Here is an 18721-nt window from a genome sequence, read left to right as displayed (position 1 = left end):
ATTAATAGGTGCGTACAAAATTTCATAAAAATATCTGGAGTGATAAGAAAATTATAATAAAAAAGTAAATTTTTTCTTAAAACTGTAACACCCTGTAGCTCAAAAATTAAGAGGTTTAGGACATATGTTCATATTAAGATTTCTTTTTAAAATGACCCAAGGATTCACACACTTAAGTATCGGCATTCAATTAATAAACACCCTGTATATATTATTTGCCATAATTATTCTGATAATAAATTAATCAATTGGTACTAGTTATTGGTTGACAGAAACTGTCAATTTATTAATATGATAAACAACAATTTATTTGTTATGACATCCGCCTACTTTATTTATACAAATTTTCGCAATTACCTCTTTAGTGAACGATGACGCATCTAATTCTTTACTAGAAAACTATCGGTTTTATCGAAAAATTGCTAGGGGTAAAAAAGTTGCGCAATAAATCAGTCTTCCCAATAAATATTTTTAAACAAATCATTCTCTTCCTATAAAAAATTTCTAATAAAATATTGCAATGGGGTTGACTGTTTCACTCCTTTATAAAATACGCCAATGATCGAACAAATATTGAAAAGTTGTCTCTTTATTAGTAGGATGCTCATACAAAGTTTCGTGTCTCTAACATTATTCATGTTAAAGAAAAAAATTAAAATACGAATTTCGATCCCCTCCTTTAAGAGGGTATATCGCCTCAGGGGTGCAACTTTCATATAAGGTATTTTTACTTCAATCCTCTTATTTTCGGTTCTACATTCACTGGTACCATTTTTCCTACTTCATTTAAAAACACCCTGTCTATTATACGAGTATAGTCATAAATCCAATGTAGCTCCTAACATTAATATTATTCATAATAATACGCTTCCGCTGGCATATAGTTCTCCTTTAATGTCGCAGTCGCATGTAACAGAGCCACTATGTCTACAGCGACGTTTACCATATTAAAGGTAATGAGGGACATAAACACCATCGCGGAAGCTGAATAAACAAATTTCAAACGCATCAAGAACTCCTGCATCCACCGTTCCTATTACAAGTCCTTTTCGTACCTGTCTTTGTACGTAAATAAATATGTGTTTAAGCCCTAATATATCTTACCTTGAAAGCCTCTCTGAACTTGTTCGACATTATGTGGTACAACAGGGGGTTCACTGTCGTAGAGAGATAATAGAAGACGCCGCTCACGTACGTCAGAATCTGAAAGGCCTTGACGATAGTCGCCGAGGACGAATTACCGTAGATGGCTAGTAGGCGTTGAGCGTGGAATGGCGCCCAACAGATGAAAAACGCCACCACTACAGCAACTGGAAAAGAGAAAAATGTGTATGTTTTTATTTTTGAGGTTGCCTAAGGGGCTACGAGAGTATTACAAATGATTGTAACGACCCCTTGTACTATTACACCACCACACAAAAAAAAAAGTTGTCTGAAATGTACATGCGACATACGATTTCCGATGTATTTTCGCCCGCTGAACACGAATCCGGAGTCAGAATTTCTTTATCACCCTTCAATTTTCAGTAAAACGCTGAAAAATCTTCTGAAAAATGAAAATTTTCATTTTTCAGCGTTTTGCTGAAAATTGAAGGGTGGTGAAGCAATTCGTGTTCAGCGGGCGAAAATACATCGGAAATCATATGTCGCATGTACATTTCAGACAACTTTTTTTTTTGTGAGGTGGTGTTATTAATCAGTTTTTAGAATTTTCAAAAGTACACTATAAAAAAATTGATGTGAGTGAACGCAATAAAGGTACGGAGTGAATCTATTGAGTGAAATTATTGAGCCATATTTTCACTCGATTGAGGATTTTGATAATATTACTCATTTGTGATATATTGAACTACAACTGAGTACTACACACAAACATAGGTACTCGTTAAATAAATTCTGCAGATTTCGTATTTGTATTTGGTACTCGTATTTGGTACACTTGTAGCTAAATCGGAGTATTATTGAGTGACCCCACCCCATTCTATGGTTGTCGTGCATTGTCTTTGTCTATTCCCATCGTCCCCATTAGGCCATCTCGTGGCGTATTGTATAGCGTGCAGTACTGGTCCGTTAATCTGGACATTTTGATGAAAATTATGTTTAAATGCAGTGGTTTGATTACAATAATTAAAAGCAATAATCTATTGAGTCTCGATCAATATAAACTGTTGCTTATATTGTTACCTACACTTACTTACGTATCTGCAACGTACAATATAGGTTATGGCAATCTATTTGTCGGATGTTAACCAATTCCTTTAACCGAAACCTAAAATATTGTCTCTAAAACAGATCTGTGTAGGAAACATTGTGACAGATTATTAGTTTATGATTTTGATACAATGATAGAGTAAAAATTTCAACAGAAATTGATACAGTATTGTGTAAAATTGAGTGAAATTTATTTTCAGTGTAACAGAACTATGAAAAATACTTCCTTTGAACTAACCTGCACTAAATTAATAATGAAGCTTCTTTTTTTGTTTTAAAGATGAAAGGTTAGTTAAAAAATATTCCCTCTTGTAAAATTTTTGTATTTGTTATAGTTGCGGTTGAATTATATTTTTTTATCATTACTAATGCATTTCGATTTAAACTTGACAATCATTAAAAAGTAATTTATTCAATAATAAAAAAACCAAAATAACGTATTCTGCTTTACAGAAACTTGTAAAAGACGGTTCTCTTATAAGAACTGTCGTGATTTTATTATAAACGTGTAGATTTATATTGACAGTAACTTCCTGCTTGCTGCTATTAGATCGTCTCGATGGCAACAATCATTTAGATTTTCTACAAATACCCTGTCGGAGTTATTTGACAATCTATCGGTTAATCTACATAATCACATGTACTTTATGCGTGAGAAAGCACCACCGCACTTCAGTAGCAATTTAAAAAAATATTTAAAAGGTTAGTACCTAGGCCAATAGTTGGTCAAGGGGCACCATACTCCAATTAGCTAGCCACCACGTTCACTTGAATGAAATCCCTGTGATGTATTTTATTTGGATTGTCTTGAAACAGAACTTGTACACTGTGGAATAAGGCTGAATATGTTGTTCATAATTTGGAGAATGACGCAATACCTAGTGCATTTTAATAATTTGCCACAGAATTAGTTTATGTATCACATTACATTGCTTTTGATTACTAGGTTTGAGTGGGCAGAACCGTTTCTCCGGCCACTCGCGACAATGCACCGTTTAACACTCTGTGTTTATCATTAAACACTTCATCCATTTACACTATCACTGTCTATCAATTTCTACCACTATCCATCACTATCACTATCCATTTCTTTATATCCAGCTTTGTAATGAATCCATGGTCAGCACTGTACAGGAAACAAAACTTGAAGAGGAAATTCTTCTTGTTGCTATGCCAAATGGCTCTCGATTCTCTTGCTATATTAAGGCATATTTATACTCCCACAAATGGTGGATGTGCAAAACACTTGTACCCACAATATTTCCAAACCGCAAGTTATGCAAACAGCTTGAGGATATTATGCCCACATTCTCTTAAACGTGTTCCTTATACGATTGTTATTTAATTATTTGAACGTTGAACTTATCTCATCCCATAAGATAAATAATAAGATAAATTCCGCAGATGCAGACCCGTGTCGAAAATGTAAGCATCTTTCCATGATGATTTTATAATGAAATTATATTTCTAAATTTCCTTTAGAACTGAATTTGATTAATTATCTAAAATTAAAATTAAAGTATATTCTAATAAATATAAAAAACATAAGTAATCCAAAAATCTAATAATGATATAATATTTATACTAACAACTGTGATAAATACTTTTATTTATTTTGTTGTCTCACCCTCAAATCCAAACCACATTAAGAAATATACAGGGCTAATATGTCTGGAAACGGTTGATTATCTCCTAAAGGAAGATTGCTATCGAAAGAGAAGAACACAAACGTTTGGGAGTTTTTTAAAATCGAATACATTAGAGAAGTATTGAGTAATGAGTATACAGGATCAGTCAAAAAGTCATGACGAAAAAAGGGAACACCCTGTATATTATTCCATATTTCAATTATTCTCGAAATTCTAAACAAAATTCTTATCATGTACCTAAATTTGCCGTTTTCGTGATATCGAACTTTGAAACTCATTTTCTTATAAATTATATAAAAATATTCGTCCATTAAAGGACCACGCACCCAATATATGGCATTTTGGTTCACCGTCGAATTGGTTGCAACAAATTTTTTTCGATAGTATTTGACCTTCTGATAAAAAGTTCACTTATGTCAGATTTAAGGTCATCTCAAGGTCAAATTGTGAAAAAAGCATTCGAAAAATGTGAAACAGTAGGTACGTAGGTTTTTGAGGTCACTGAATACGAATATCAGGTTCGCTTAAGCCTACAAGGTCACCTAGCGGTCATTTTTAAGTCATCTAAAAGACAAAGTGAGGAATTAAGAAGAGCACGATAAATTGTTATATACTTGAAAGGCCTTTCATGCTGATATTGAATCTGACTTTTATAGTGACATTGAACTTTATGACAAGGTCAGTGAAGGCTAGACTCTAACAAGTTAATGAGAATTTTTTTTTTTTAAAATGAGGAAATGTATTTACGCATACCCCGTGCTCGGGATGGTGTTTTTACAGTTATGTGCGACTCGCCATAGCCATACCTACTAAAACCTCATTTATCACCACCATTGGATGTAGTTGTGCTGGCCGCAGCTGTATTTCCCGGTGTCGACTTAGGATGGAGGGGCCCGGCCAATTAAGGCTGATAATAAAATTAAATCATGTCCATATTTTCCACCTTGTGTTAATTTCAAAATAAACATCCATAATTTGGGCCCTTTCCTTTTAATGAGAATTAAAAAAAAATGAATTTGAGAGTAGTAAAAAGTTACTTTCAAAATACGGAAACGGTTAGGTTTAGGTACATGATATGCCAAAAGAATTTTATTTAGAATTTCGGGAAGAACTGAAATATTTAATAATATACAGGGTGTTCCGCTAAAGAAAAAGGAACTTTATTCGTCTTGACTTTTTGACTGATCCTGTATACTTACTTTTTCTTTATTGTAATAAATTTTAAAAATCTCTAACTCATTTATATCCTATTATTTTTGCTATCTTATTAGCAACCCTGTATACTTTAATATGTTTTTCTTTGTTTATTCTTAATTTTACATCAACAGGAAACAATGAGTATTAAAGGAAATATTTGTTCCCCAATTTTGGTGTATGTTGGTGTCCTAAAGTATATATTTTTTAATTTTTCTTTTGTCACCTCAATGGCAACATATCTGCTGAAATCAGCATTAACTCTGAATCAGGACCATCTATCTCCGCTAAGAGCTGCTGATTGCATCTTACAACTTCCACTTTAAAATATAATTTGTAACATTGAAAGAAATATGGAAACAGGGACATTAAACGAACCAAAGTACAATTTAGTATCCTAGTCTCCTAAAACTGAGTTCATTTGCAAGACTTTTCCCTCACATTAATACCAAATGGCAGCAGTATAGGCCAGATGCGTGACTTCAGGGATATTGTGAGAAATATGAATGTTACGGAAGATAAAGTTGGTGATGTATGGAGAACTTTTTGTTTGCAGGAACACACGTTGTGAAACCTTAGAGTTGAATTTTACGATAATTGGTGTTCGGGGACAATAAATACTCCCGCTTTTTTGGTCGTTATGTTTGAAAATTATGAGGATTGTCTAAAAAGGAATGGAGAAATAAATATCACATAAAATAAATACATTTTGAATATTATATATTTATAAACTAAAGTGTTGGTTATTTTATTTTATTTTTGATTGTTACTTTTGCCCACCTTTTGGTTAATGCAATGCAAAATAAAAAAAAAAATCACTACTTTAAAAAATATATAGGAACAAAAATTAAAAAAATTTAATATATGGAACCAGGAATACTTTGATTTCTAGTCTTAAGTTGTCATGAAAATTTAAATAATGCATTGATAAAACATAATATATTATTTATTTCGATTCCCTCTACAATTTTTATAACACAAAATAAACTATACAGGGTGTAAGAAATTTGACTGCCATTACTTCAACATGAGATAGATAAATGAACAAAAAAGTTGTATATTACAGAGGCGTAAGACTAACAGTTTTCCAAATACAGCGAGTATTAATATTGGGGAGTTTCATCGCAACGTGACAACAGCGCTTAACCTGCTGATGCACACCACGTGTACACGCGGCAGACTTGTCCTAAGGAAAAAATGTAAACAACTATTATTGTGAAACATTTAATAAATGTTAAGGCAATTGTTTTCCAGTTTTTAAATAAATAAAATAAAATATATCGATTTTGTAGTACGAGTGTTGTGCTTAAATTTTAGCTCGGATTTTAGTAATTATAAATCTCTTAAAACAGGAACTTAATTTTTAATGAAATTACGTATTTATGTAATTAAAGTACCCAAAGATTCACGTTGTCCAAATAATCATACGTATTAAAAATAATTTAGGTACTACCAAAAAACAAAATTCAGTTATTTTCAAACACACAGTTGCAAAATAACTAGAACATGCTCAAAATGTCCACCACCATGCACGCATACACCTTCGAATCCAATTTTCGCGCACTCGCTAGAAAACATCTCAAGAAAAGAAAATAAAGGTACGCAAAAAACACTCCGACACGGTCGAATCCAGATACCAACTGAATTCCGTATCGGTGGTTGGTGGACACCTTAGTACCTCGTGTTAATAAACCGCCGCGCACTTGTCACATTGCTCGACATGAATTTTATCGAATTTTAAATTTATTACAATGCTAATTATTTTTTAGAATTAAGCATAAAGAATTTCAAAAAAGTGATGAACATTGTATTTTATGGTATTCTATGCACACATTTATGTCAATATTCTTTAATTAATCGGACTTTTGTACATCAAGTTGGAGATTTTGATAATATTTTTCTCGGAAATGGTTGAGTTTAGAACCCATGTCATATAAGGTTTTTTTGTTTATTTTAATGTATTCTATCGCCTGTTAAAATTCAGGCAGTCGAACTTCTAACACCCTGTATATTTCGGCAATTCCGAGGAAGTATAAAATAAAGTATAACAAGCACAGTACAATTGCAATGGTTTGTGTTAATTTAGGATTTTAGAATCCAAGCTTGATCAAAAAGTTTTCTTTGTTAAATTCTAACAGGGGGTCGCCATTAAAATTTAACCAAACATTCTGGTAACATATATTATATGTATATGTGATCTTAATAATGATGAATGAAATACGTACCTCAAAATTGTTTCACAACAATGTTTAAATTTATATAACATCAGATTACATCAAGATTGTTTCTCGTCAAAAACAATCGTCTACATTTAACTGAAAAACTTTGGAAGTTTCAACGACAATTTCCATTCTGTTACAGTCACAAAGTTTCGTCGACTGTAAACAAACTTGTCTTGCTGTTTGCGTTTGAAAAGGCAGAGGATAAATATTTGTTTATGAAGAATCGACGTCACTTTTGCTCTGCCAAATTAGCAGTGCTCAGGATTTCTCAGCATTGTGTTCAGATTGAACCGTTATCATACTATAAAGAATCTGATGTATGTCCTTTCGAAACTTCAAATAATAGAATACAGATTTAGTCAATAAGGAGTCTCACATTTTATTGGAATATAAATGAGGAAAAGTTTGCTGAAGTTTATTTTATAAAGGAATATATTATCACTCGGTACCCTTTAAAAGTTTCGGCATTGAATAAAAAATTTGTTCTGAATATTCTTACATCCTGACAGTTTTAAAGCTGGCAATACTGTACTAGTTTTCAAGATGGGTGGTCGGAATTAACTGGGCAACTATCGCCCAATTTCAATTATTCCCTTTTCCCTTGGGAAAAAAATTAAAAAAAACAGATTAATAGACTATTTTGAAACTCATAACTTTTTCACCAAAATCATTTTGAATTCAGAGGCAGGCTCTCTACGGCTGTATGTAAAGTGGTGGAAAATATTGTCCAGAGCCTTGAAGAGCGCAATCACTGTTCTGTAATCTTGTGCGATCTGACAAAGGGTTTTAACTGTGTTTAACATGATGGTCTTTAAGGGAAATTATCTTTTTATAGCGTTCGAGGTGTACCGTTAAAACTACAGTGTAGGAAAGTACCGATGGTCTATCAGAAGTTACGTGAGAGCGATAAAGTAAGCCATAGAAATCCATGTGATAGACAAGGATGGCTATAACACCCATTTCGCCCTTCCACAAATAAGAAGTGGATCTTATTTGTGGATGGGCGAAACGGGTGGTGACTATGAGAGGCCTTCATTATAGCCATCCTTCTCTATCGCATGGATTTCTATGGCTTACTTTATCGCTCTCACGTAACTTCAGATAGACCATCGGTACTTTCCTACCCTGTATATCAATCCTACCCAAGTAATCGTAGAAAAATTGTTCATTTTAACAACTTTTATTCAGGTTATGAATATGTTCATCACAAAGCTCCACATAGTCCATTGAAATGTTACATTTTTTTGGGCTTAGCGTGCAAAAGTCAGAGCACGCAATTTTATTTTTTGGATGTCAAGAGGGGGTTAGTGTAAAGTTAAATCCATGTTTGTGGGGTCGCTACCCTTGAGCGTCGGCCGCCATCTTGTAAAAAGGGCTGCGAATTGTTTTTATACTACTACTTACTATATCGGGCAAACTATTCCTCGCACAGAAAATTTGTAAACACATTTCTTGTTGCAAATTAAATTCTCTACAAATTTGGTTCCGTAACTTTTAGTTGTAGAACCAAAAATAATAAAGTTATTAACGAAAATATATAAAAATTTGGGAAGAAATTTTCTTTTGGTCGTTATAACTTTTTTTCTGGTCATTTTACAAAAAAATTACATCAGAGCATTTTGATAGAGGGGTTTTCAAGGAATAATTTCCATTACAACCTTTTTTCAAATTTTATTTATTTATTAGGATTTTACAGCGATGCGAAACTATGAATATGAATGATTAGGCATAGGAGGCGTCCTTCAAAGTTTTCTTCCAGTTGTGCTACCTCGTGCGTGCGTGACATATTTAATTGTGAAAAGTATTTTGAGTTTTGTGGACAGTATTTTCAATTTTGTAGACAAGATTTTGAGTTTTGTGAGAGCTATTTTGAATTTTGTGAAAAGCATTTTGAGTTTTTTAAGCGTTCATATATTGTTATTCCATCATGAGTGATTGTTTTATTTGTAAAAAACCTTTATGGGAAAGTAACATCGGAACTGTGAAGGCGAATGGAGTGAAAACCTTACTTGATCGAGCAATAACAAAAAATGATGAGGATAATGAACAATTTTTACGAAATGTTTCGGAAGTCACCGTACATATACCATGTTACCATTATTATAGCGACAGTCAAACGGATAATGTCGTTCATCGTTTCAGCAGCAGCAGTTTATCATCTTCAGTTTCAGAGGATCCAGAGACAAGTTTTGATTTTGTGAACAATTGCTTCATTTGCGCGGAAGCGTTTAAGGATCAGAGTAAGCGGCAGCAAAGACGACAACAGCGGGTTTGTAATGTACATAATGACGGTAATAAAAAAGTATTATGGACCTCATAAACAAACGTACCGACGATGTTGCAACGGGCATTGCTAATCGCATAGCTGATATTCCCAGCTTAGTAGATATCGACATTCTTGTCTTGCTCACGGCATTTGGAAGAACACATTCAAATATATATTTTTTAAACCATCGAAAGGACGTACAGCCGAACAATTATATTGACCGTCAAGTTTTATGTACGGAGAAGTCATTGCGGATAATCTGTTGTTTCACCATGCCTTCTCAGGATGTGACACAACTTCAGCAGCTTACAACATCGGTAAAATGAAATTTCTCGCAACCCTGGAGACACGCCCTGAGTTAGCTAGTGGAACAGCGTTATTCCTCAATGAGAGAGTCGACCCTACTTTGCTCACTGCCGTTGGCGAACGTTTTTTCATCTCTTTATATGGTGGCAATAAAGATGATGATTCTCTGGACAGTCTTAGATATAAACGATTCGCCAAGTCAGTGACAGAGAATACATTTAATTTGTCTTCACTTCCTCCAACACAAGACACAGCCCGCTTGCACAGCCTCCGAGTCTATCAGCAGGTCCAGTCGTGGCTCTGGAATTACAACGACCCTCAAGACTGGGTCTGGAAAAAGTATGGACAAATATTGATGCCTATTCAAAGTTCAAAACCTCCAGCACCCCCCTGAGCTTCTAAAGTTGATATTCTGCCGATGCAAAGGATACTGTGGAGCAATGTGGATGTCGGAAGGCAGGCCTCAAATGTTCTGCAGTGTGCCTGAATTGTTCTGGGGAGACATGCAGCAACATAATGGATATATCAAAATTGATCGAGGAAAATGATTTTGAAGATGAACTGCCAACAATGACGCCACTTCATTCTCCATCCTTTCTTGACAATTCAATATTGGAAGCTCCACCAGATCCTGAGTCGCAGCCTGGCACATCAAAGAGACTGAGGACACAGTAGATTGAGAAATACATACTAGGGATACGACGTAAAAAAAACGCGCCACCAGACTCTACTCCGTAGGGGGTGGGGAAAAGAGTCAATGACTAATTAACAACATTGCAATATAAATCATTAAAATGATTCTTATAAAAATAATGGAAAGATGAGAGAAAACTTTGCCTAATCATTCATATTAATGTATACTTAAGAGTACTGGAGAATAGTGTAAGTTTCGCATCGCTGTAAAATCCTAATAAATAAATAAAATTTGAAAAAAGTTTATAATGGAAATTATTCCTTAAAAACCCCTCTATTAAATTGCTCTGATGTAATTTTTTTGTAAAATGACCAGAAAAAAAGTTATAACGACCAAAAGAAAATTTATTTTCGTTAATAACTTTGTTATTTTTGGTTCAACGACTAAAAGTTATGGGACCTAATTTGTAGAGAATTTAATTTGCAACAAGAAATGTGTTTACAAATTTTCTGTGCGAGGAATAGTTTGCCCGATATAGTAAGTAGTAGTATAAAAACCATTCGCAGCCCTTTTTACAAGATGGCGGCCGACGCTCAAGGGTTGCGACCCCACAAATGTGGATTTAACTTTACACTAACCCCCTCTTGACATCCAAAAAATAAAATTGCGTGCTCTGACTTTTGCAACCTCAAATGTAACTTTTCAATGGACTGAAAGTAGTGTATTGAAATTGTTATTTTTATGTAATCTTTCAAAGAAATATATACAGGGTGTTCCAAAAGTGACGCCCGTCCTTCCAGGCTTTGATTAAGGGGACAAAAGTCAATCGAAAATCAAGAATGGAAAATTTTCCGATTGTTTTTCTCCGGCGAGTTATTCAAAAAAATAAAAATAAACATTTGGGCTGGGTAAATAATTATGTAGTTCAGAGCTGTATTTACTGCAGCTGTATGTTTTTAAATGAAAACTTACCATTGCCATTGCTGGATGACGTTCCGTTAGCAGTTAGACTAAATTATTTACTACTACTAATAATTTATTTAAAATTCTGAAATTGTTTAAACAACAATTATGTTCAAAATATGACGAAAATTAGTATTATAATGAGTTAATTTCTCATTTGCTTATATTTTAAACAATAAATAATATTTGAATTATATCACAAAAAAAATATTAAAAAAAGAATTTTTCTTTGATTTCAATATATTATTTCGTATTAAAAAAATACGACCTTGAAAAAAATAGATACACGTATACACCGTTAGGAAAAGAATTTGTACAACCTGTATATACAGTGTTATTTTTTTAAAACCTGACATAGGCCAACTTTTTTATTTGAAGTAATAGGCTAGTACTTCCAAATGCAAAGTTGTAGGAAATAACTTGGTTAAGAAAAATTTATTTAAAAAGTATCCAGACCAGAGTCGAGCTACAATAAGTAAAGTAGGTATCCAAAAAGTTTGAAGAAACCAGAAGTATAAAAAATTTACTTCGATCAGGAAGGAGCAGAACGGTAAGCGATTTTGGCCATCAAAATGTCAACACTCAAAATGACAAAAAAGTAGATATACCCTTATATCGCTGAACTCATCTTTAGAAGAGCTATCTATTTATATTAAAAAGTATAGAGCGTCCCATTAAAAAAAAATGTCGGTAATGTTTATAGGTCTGTCAAACATGGCTCAAAAAAATAAAAGATATTGCAGAAAAGTGACAATTTCTATTTACTAATTGATCTGTTTCAGCGATTTTTTTAAATTTCAACTGGAAATATGAAAAAATATTAATTTTGTTCCATAATTTTGGGACACACTGTATATACTATCAAATTATTTCTGGAAGACACACGGTCAATGTTCCAGGATATGCGCTATGAATAAGAGATTAAGGGGATATCCTGGCGATAACCTGTGCTATTTGGGTAAGAGAGAGACCTAGCTTACCCTGGTTGGTGTGTGATCAGTAACTGAAAACATGTAGCTAATACCATTCAGGGCATAAGTTCAATAAAGATTGTAAATTTGACAATAATTGTAAAATCAAGAAGACAAAGAAGAATCCAAAACCTTGTGTGGTAATTCGCTTTTTCCCAGGTACATAGACAGAGAGAAAATGGTAGAAATTCTCCAGCATATTCAGAAGGAAGACTTAAGGAATTATAAATCTAACCTAACTTAGCAGCTTAATTTTAGCGAAATATATGCGTCTTATGGTAACAATTTATTAATTTTAGGCAATCAATAAGTGACAGTGATATTTTGAGAGCTAAACGGGGATCAAACCAATATAGTTTTCCAGAGTAGGTACCTAGCTTGAACTATACATATAAATTTACATAACAGAAATAACAACTATCTAACTCTGAAAGCAGCCATAAAGTGGAATTTTCATCACCAACATCTACATCTACCAGATTTGAGTTACATAAATTAAACCCCTAACACTATATTCAAAATATAACTATGTATACAGGGTGTTAATGAACTTATGTTAATAATTTAAAGGGGTGAAATAGGAGCAAAAACTGAGTTAACTGATGTCACAAACTTGTATCGGAAGTTTAAGGTCATAGAGAAAAAGCTAATTAAAAATGGGTTTAAATCTGTTTTGGAACTGCTGAAATACATGTATTTTATCGCGACGAGCACTTACAAAAAAATAAAAAAAAACACTTTTTACGAGTGTGTAGGTTTCTTATGAAGCCGGACTGTATTCGAAAGTCAGTGTGTAATCGCCACGGTAGCGCACTCGGTCGAGAGTGCGGTGACAAGCATTTCTCGGCTAGGCTTCCTACTCTGGTCCGGGTTCGATCCCCGGTGTCGGCACTGGCAATGTCGATGGATGGATGTCGATAATGACTGTCCGCGTTTTTTCAAATGTAGCCCCCTTCCGCACAAGCCTTTGGCTTTTGGATTTGGGGGTTCTCTCATTTCTGTGGTGTGTTTTATAAAAAAAAAATACATTATTGTAGTGATTGCTGTGCTGTTTTTCGAGAGTACATTTAATAGCCGTAGTTTCAAGCAAACGAAAATGCCCACAGAGCTTGTCAAGTGTATCGTGCAAGATATCCTGAACGACGTGCCCCCGCACCGCGAACATTTGTTGCTGTAGCGCAGAGTTTTGGACACCGGTGAATTACAACCGCGTCGAGGTCGCGACGGTGGCCCAGAGCGACCACTAAGAATCTTAAATGTCGGGGAGATGATTTTAGATCTCGTCGAAGAAGATCCGCATCGTAGCACTAGGAATATCGCACAGCAAGTAAATATTTCGCATCCTGTTGTGTGGCGCGGACATTACAAGAAGCTCAGTTGTACCCATTTCATATTCAACTGTTCAAGCGCTTACTCCTGAGGCTTTTCCACTACGTCGAGGTTTTTACGAATGGTTGCTTCAGGAACATGCAAGAAATTCTCGATTTACAGCGCAAATACTTGTTACAGATGAAGCATGTTTCAGTCAAAATAGTGTACGTAACTTCCACAACACTCACCACTGGACTATCGAAAATCCACACGAAATACGTCACGGTGCCATTCAGCAACAGTTTTCAGTGAACATGTGGGCCGGTATCGTTAATGACCCTTTAATAGTACCTTTTGAGTTGCCTAGACGCTTAGACGGTGCTTCTTATCTAGATTTTTTGCAAAATCGCTTGCCGTAGCTATTGGAAGACGTGCCATTAAATGTTTGGCAAAATATGTGTTTACTGCATGACAGAGCTCCCATTACTTTTCCCGATCGCTAGATAGGCCGCGGCAGCCTAGTTAGATGCCCCCCGGCTTAGACTTCTTTATAATACGATCCGAGAGGATGTGGCAATGTTACAACGCGTGTTAGCGTATTGGATACATCGCGCTGAAGCTGGTGTACAAGCAAATGGTGGGTAAATCGAACATCTTCTATGAAAATCAGCAGTTCTCAAAAGGTGGCTCCTTGCAATGTTGAGGTAAGTCAGATTTTAAAATTACATTTTACTCACCGCAAATCCATGTATTTATCTCATTTTGACATAATCGACATGTTGCAAAAATATTTGACATAAGTTCATTAATACCCCGTATTGTTCTTATATATAAAATGCACAACACGTTTCTAGATTTCAGTGTATTAACATTCTCTAGTGGTTCGTGTTAACAAGGGAGATGTCGGATCAATTCGACGTACCCTGATATGAAAGAATTTGACGTATTCTCTTTCCTCCCTTTTCCCAAAGTGAGTGTAATTCTAACATAACCTGACAGGCTACAAAAATACCTTTCATTGTCTATTCTGTTCATGGAAGTATACACTTTACAAGACATATATGGGTGATTCTGTTCTAACTGTTACTTTTTTGACTAAAAATTTTATAATTAAACATTTTCTATTTTTTTATACATATTATTACTTTATTTTACTATAAAAATAAAATTCCGAGTAGATTTTACTACAACTTTAAAGTATCGGGAATGAGAATCAAATTCGTCCACGGTAATGACATGAAATAAATTTAATAGACATTCTTCAGAAAAATTATCAAATTTATTTATGAATTGTATTATAACATTTTTAAACTCTTTTTTTACTAATTATTTAACACTATAATAATAAATAGTAATTCATTTTTAACAAATAATAATACATTATAAATTATAACGTATATAAAATATTAATTAACTGAAATTGAACACATTTACGAAAAATAAATTAATTTAAACGTAGTTTTTGGTTTTTATCATAACATATTTTGAATTCTTGAGCTTCTACGTAGTGGTACCGTCTGAATTTTTGCTGGATTATCACTAGCAACATCTTTTTGAAGACATTTCAGAGTTTTAGTCAACTTTGGCGATTTTTCAGCTTCTTGCGATGAATGATTTTTTTATTTTTGCATCAATCTCTTGTTCACTTTTCCGACATTATTGTTTGAAGAATATTCAATTCTCTATCCATAAAGAAGTGTCATCTGCAGTGAAAAAAAATTATAATAAATGATTAATAATAATAATAATAATTTATTAATAATTAAATATATTTATACTTTTTTACATGGTACTGACAGCCACGGTACTGACATTTTAAATTTAAATAGCAACTATAATTATTTGGTTATGAATTTGATAATATCCAATTACCGTATAATCTAGGTTAGTAAGAAATACAAAAATTCATTACTTATACAAAAAATAAATCAATAGTTAATCAAGTATACCAATACCATGGTAGTGACAAGTAAATTTATAACTTACCTTTTTGAAAATTTACTTTTAAAATGACACAAACTTGTTGCACTATTCCATCGACGTAATGTTTGTAAGCATTGCTCACGTGACGCACATTCAATATGGCTAACGAGTTGTTTCATAAATCTTGAGGTAGATGGCGCGCGAGTCAGACGAATCCAAATTTAAAAATTTGCTTAAATCTAAGGACAAAAGTTACTAAGCTAGAATTCAATATTAAAGTACATATATTGAAAAAAAAATTGTCAGTTTTTTTAAGATCGATTATATACATTAAGATTTATATGTAAATTAGTTTAAATCATTTATTGCGACAAGGATAATAATGAATTTATAGATAAATTCTAAGAATGGACATGACACGGTACTGATATTTGACAGATATACTGTAAGGTCTCTCTGGACTGCTAGTTATATTACACAAAGAAAGTGATGAAATTAATACAAAAATTTTATAAATAGATTGTTAATGTATGACCAGTTAGAGCAAACAGCACATGACATTAATAATCACTGTTAGAAAGGAATCACCCATATATTGTTTCGGTATTTTCGACAATGTAACGTCTGTGTCTGTATTTACGACCATTTATAAATATCTGATAGAATAAAGTTCTGTCTGCTACAAATTTAAAAAGTGACTAAAGGTGAAAATATTTCTGTTATGTCGTCATGTGTCAGTGCACATCTTAACATAGAGTTGTAAAATTGGTACTGCCAAATAAATAATTGAACATATTTCCTCTACCTAAGATAAGACCAACGCCGAAGAAGTCAAGGGATTTGATACACAGTACTTTAATTTGTATCAGATCCATGCTTCTACAATATACGAGGCGCATCTACAAAGTAAGAGTACTGAGACTCTGATGCTCTGTGGTTTTTGTTTTCGACAATCTTGGCAATACTGCGTTCAAGGCCAAGGTGTTGGCAGTACAACACTTTTTCATTTGTCTCAGTCAGTTCAGAACTGTTGTTGTAGTGGCGCGTTGAAGAAATGAGTGCCGCTATTCCGAAACTCGCCAGCTGCGAGGTATGGATCGTAATCCGGTTTCTTCTTGCAAAAGCGGATAAATCGGAGTTGCTAAATTATTACAGGAAAATGAATAATAAATCTGTGTATGAAGTGAAGGCTCATAATTGATCCTTGAGGTGCACCCGACTTTAATAACAAAGAATATGACATATTGCTATTTAATCGCACTTATTAGTTATGTCTGTCCAAATTTGGTTAGTGCATCTCTCTCTGTTTCTAAAATTCAATACCAGGAAAATTGAATAATTCCAAATATTTCGAATTTTCACAACCAAGAACAGCTGTGACAACATTTTTAACAGCAAGGCGATGTTTCGCATTGTATTAGCTATGTCTTGTCCAAATTTGGTTAGAGCAACTTTCTCGATTTCGAAAATTCTATACCTATGTAAGCCAGGAAAAAGAGTTGGGAAATGACCATTTCGCTACTTTTTGTTTCGGCAAGCTGAATTTATCACTATAGATGCTAAATATTATGTACAATAACATATTAGTCTCCACACTCATAAAAATGGGGGGAAGATTGTTTACAGGGTGGTTAATTGTATAATTTGTACGTAAATTCACGTTTTTCGCTTATAACTGTTTTCTGTTCATTTCTACAAGAAAACAGTAAAGTACTTTTTTTTGTCTTCAAAAAACCTACAAAACTAGCCCTCGAGCGAAAAAAATATTGGTTAGATCAAAAGTTATAACAGAAGAAGTTTATTTATGACTTTTGAATTAAACATTTATAAACTGCGTTATTATTATCAGAACGTTTTGGCATCGCATCCTCTCATTCCTTATCACTGTCTAATAACTCACACGAAATTTGGAATCGGTAAGTTGAATAGTTTATAAGTTATGGTAAGGCCATAACAAATTAACTAATTATTAGTCTGGACTATACCTATGATCTTCCACAATCGCATTGATTTTTTTCATGGTAGATTTCATAATAATACATTGAAATCTATATTTTTTTTTAAATTTCAAATTTGCAACCCGGAAATTTTTTAAATTTTTTAGCCTTAGTTGTAAAATGAAATATACGACGCACGCGCGTGATATAGTTATATATTATTACATATTCGGAAAGCTTATGAAGAGAGCATTAAGTTAAAAAAAAAATAGTCAACATTCGTTGAAAAACAACGGAGTTACAGACTACCAAATATATTATTTTCAAGCGAATTTCCCTTTTTTAACGGCAGGACTATGAATATTATCGTCATTTTCTTCGGACTCGCTGTCGTTCGCTTCCCCCACTCCTCCGCCGCGCCACGGCTCGCTGAAAAATCAAGCGACCCTCTGACTTTTAACAATATTTCTTATGTACTTAACATATTTCCACAAATAAAATATTTTTATCTGGGAAAGTACTCGGGTTGTCGGTTATGACAGTATTTTTTTGGCGCTACCAACATAATTTGTTTAACAATAGGCCGTCAACTTTGACAGTCTGTAACTTCGTTGTTTTTCAACGAATCTTTATGATTTTTTTTTAACTCAAAGCTCTTTTCATAAGCTTTCTGAATATGTAATAATATATAACTATATCACGCGCATGCGTCGCATATTTCATTTTGTAACCAAGGCTAAAAAATAAAAAAATTCCAGGTTGCAAATTTGAAATTTAAAAAAATGATAGATTTCAAAAACATCAGTGCGATTGTGGAAGATGCTCGGGATCGTCCAGACTAATAATTAGTTAATTTGTTTATAAGGCCATAACTTGTAAACTATTCAACTTACCGATTCCAGATTTCGTGTGAGTTTTTAGGCAGTGATAAGGAATGAGAGGATGCGATGCTAAAACGTTCTGGCAATAATAACCCAGTTTATAAATGTTTAATTCAAAAGTCATAAATAAACTTCTTCTTTTTATAACTTTTGATCTAATCAATATTTTTTGACGCTCGAGGGCTAGTTTTGTAGGTCTTTTGAAGACGAAAAAAAATACTGTACTGTTTTCTCGTGGAAATGAACGGAAAAA

General features: G+C 33.6%; 1 protein-coding gene across 1 annotated transcript in view; it reads right to left on the bottom strand.

Moving 5' to 3' along the window:
* Positions 1-1104: 1104 nt before the first annotated feature.
* Positions 1105-18721, bottom strand: part of LOC108911105 (pyrokinin-1 receptor-like) — a gene marked incomplete at its 3' end in the record, with an annotated part of 67163 nt that continues 49546 nt past the window's right edge. The window contains exon 3 of the mRNA XM_018715940.1: positions 1105-1310. Within this exon, the coding sequence (XP_018571456.1) occupies positions 1105-1310 (206 nt within the window). The remainder of the gene's footprint in view (positions 1311-18721) is intronic.

This window comes from Anoplophora glabripennis, unplaced genomic scaffold, assembly GCF_000390285.2.
Source record: "Anoplophora glabripennis isolate ALB-LARVAE unplaced genomic scaffold, Agla_2.0 scaffold173, whole genome shotgun sequence".
NCBI classification, from domain to species: Eukaryota; Metazoa; Arthropoda; class Insecta; order Coleoptera; family Cerambycidae; genus Anoplophora; species Anoplophora glabripennis.
Note: the sequence above shows the minus strand (reverse complement) of the source record. Positions and strands in the feature narration are given on the sequence as shown.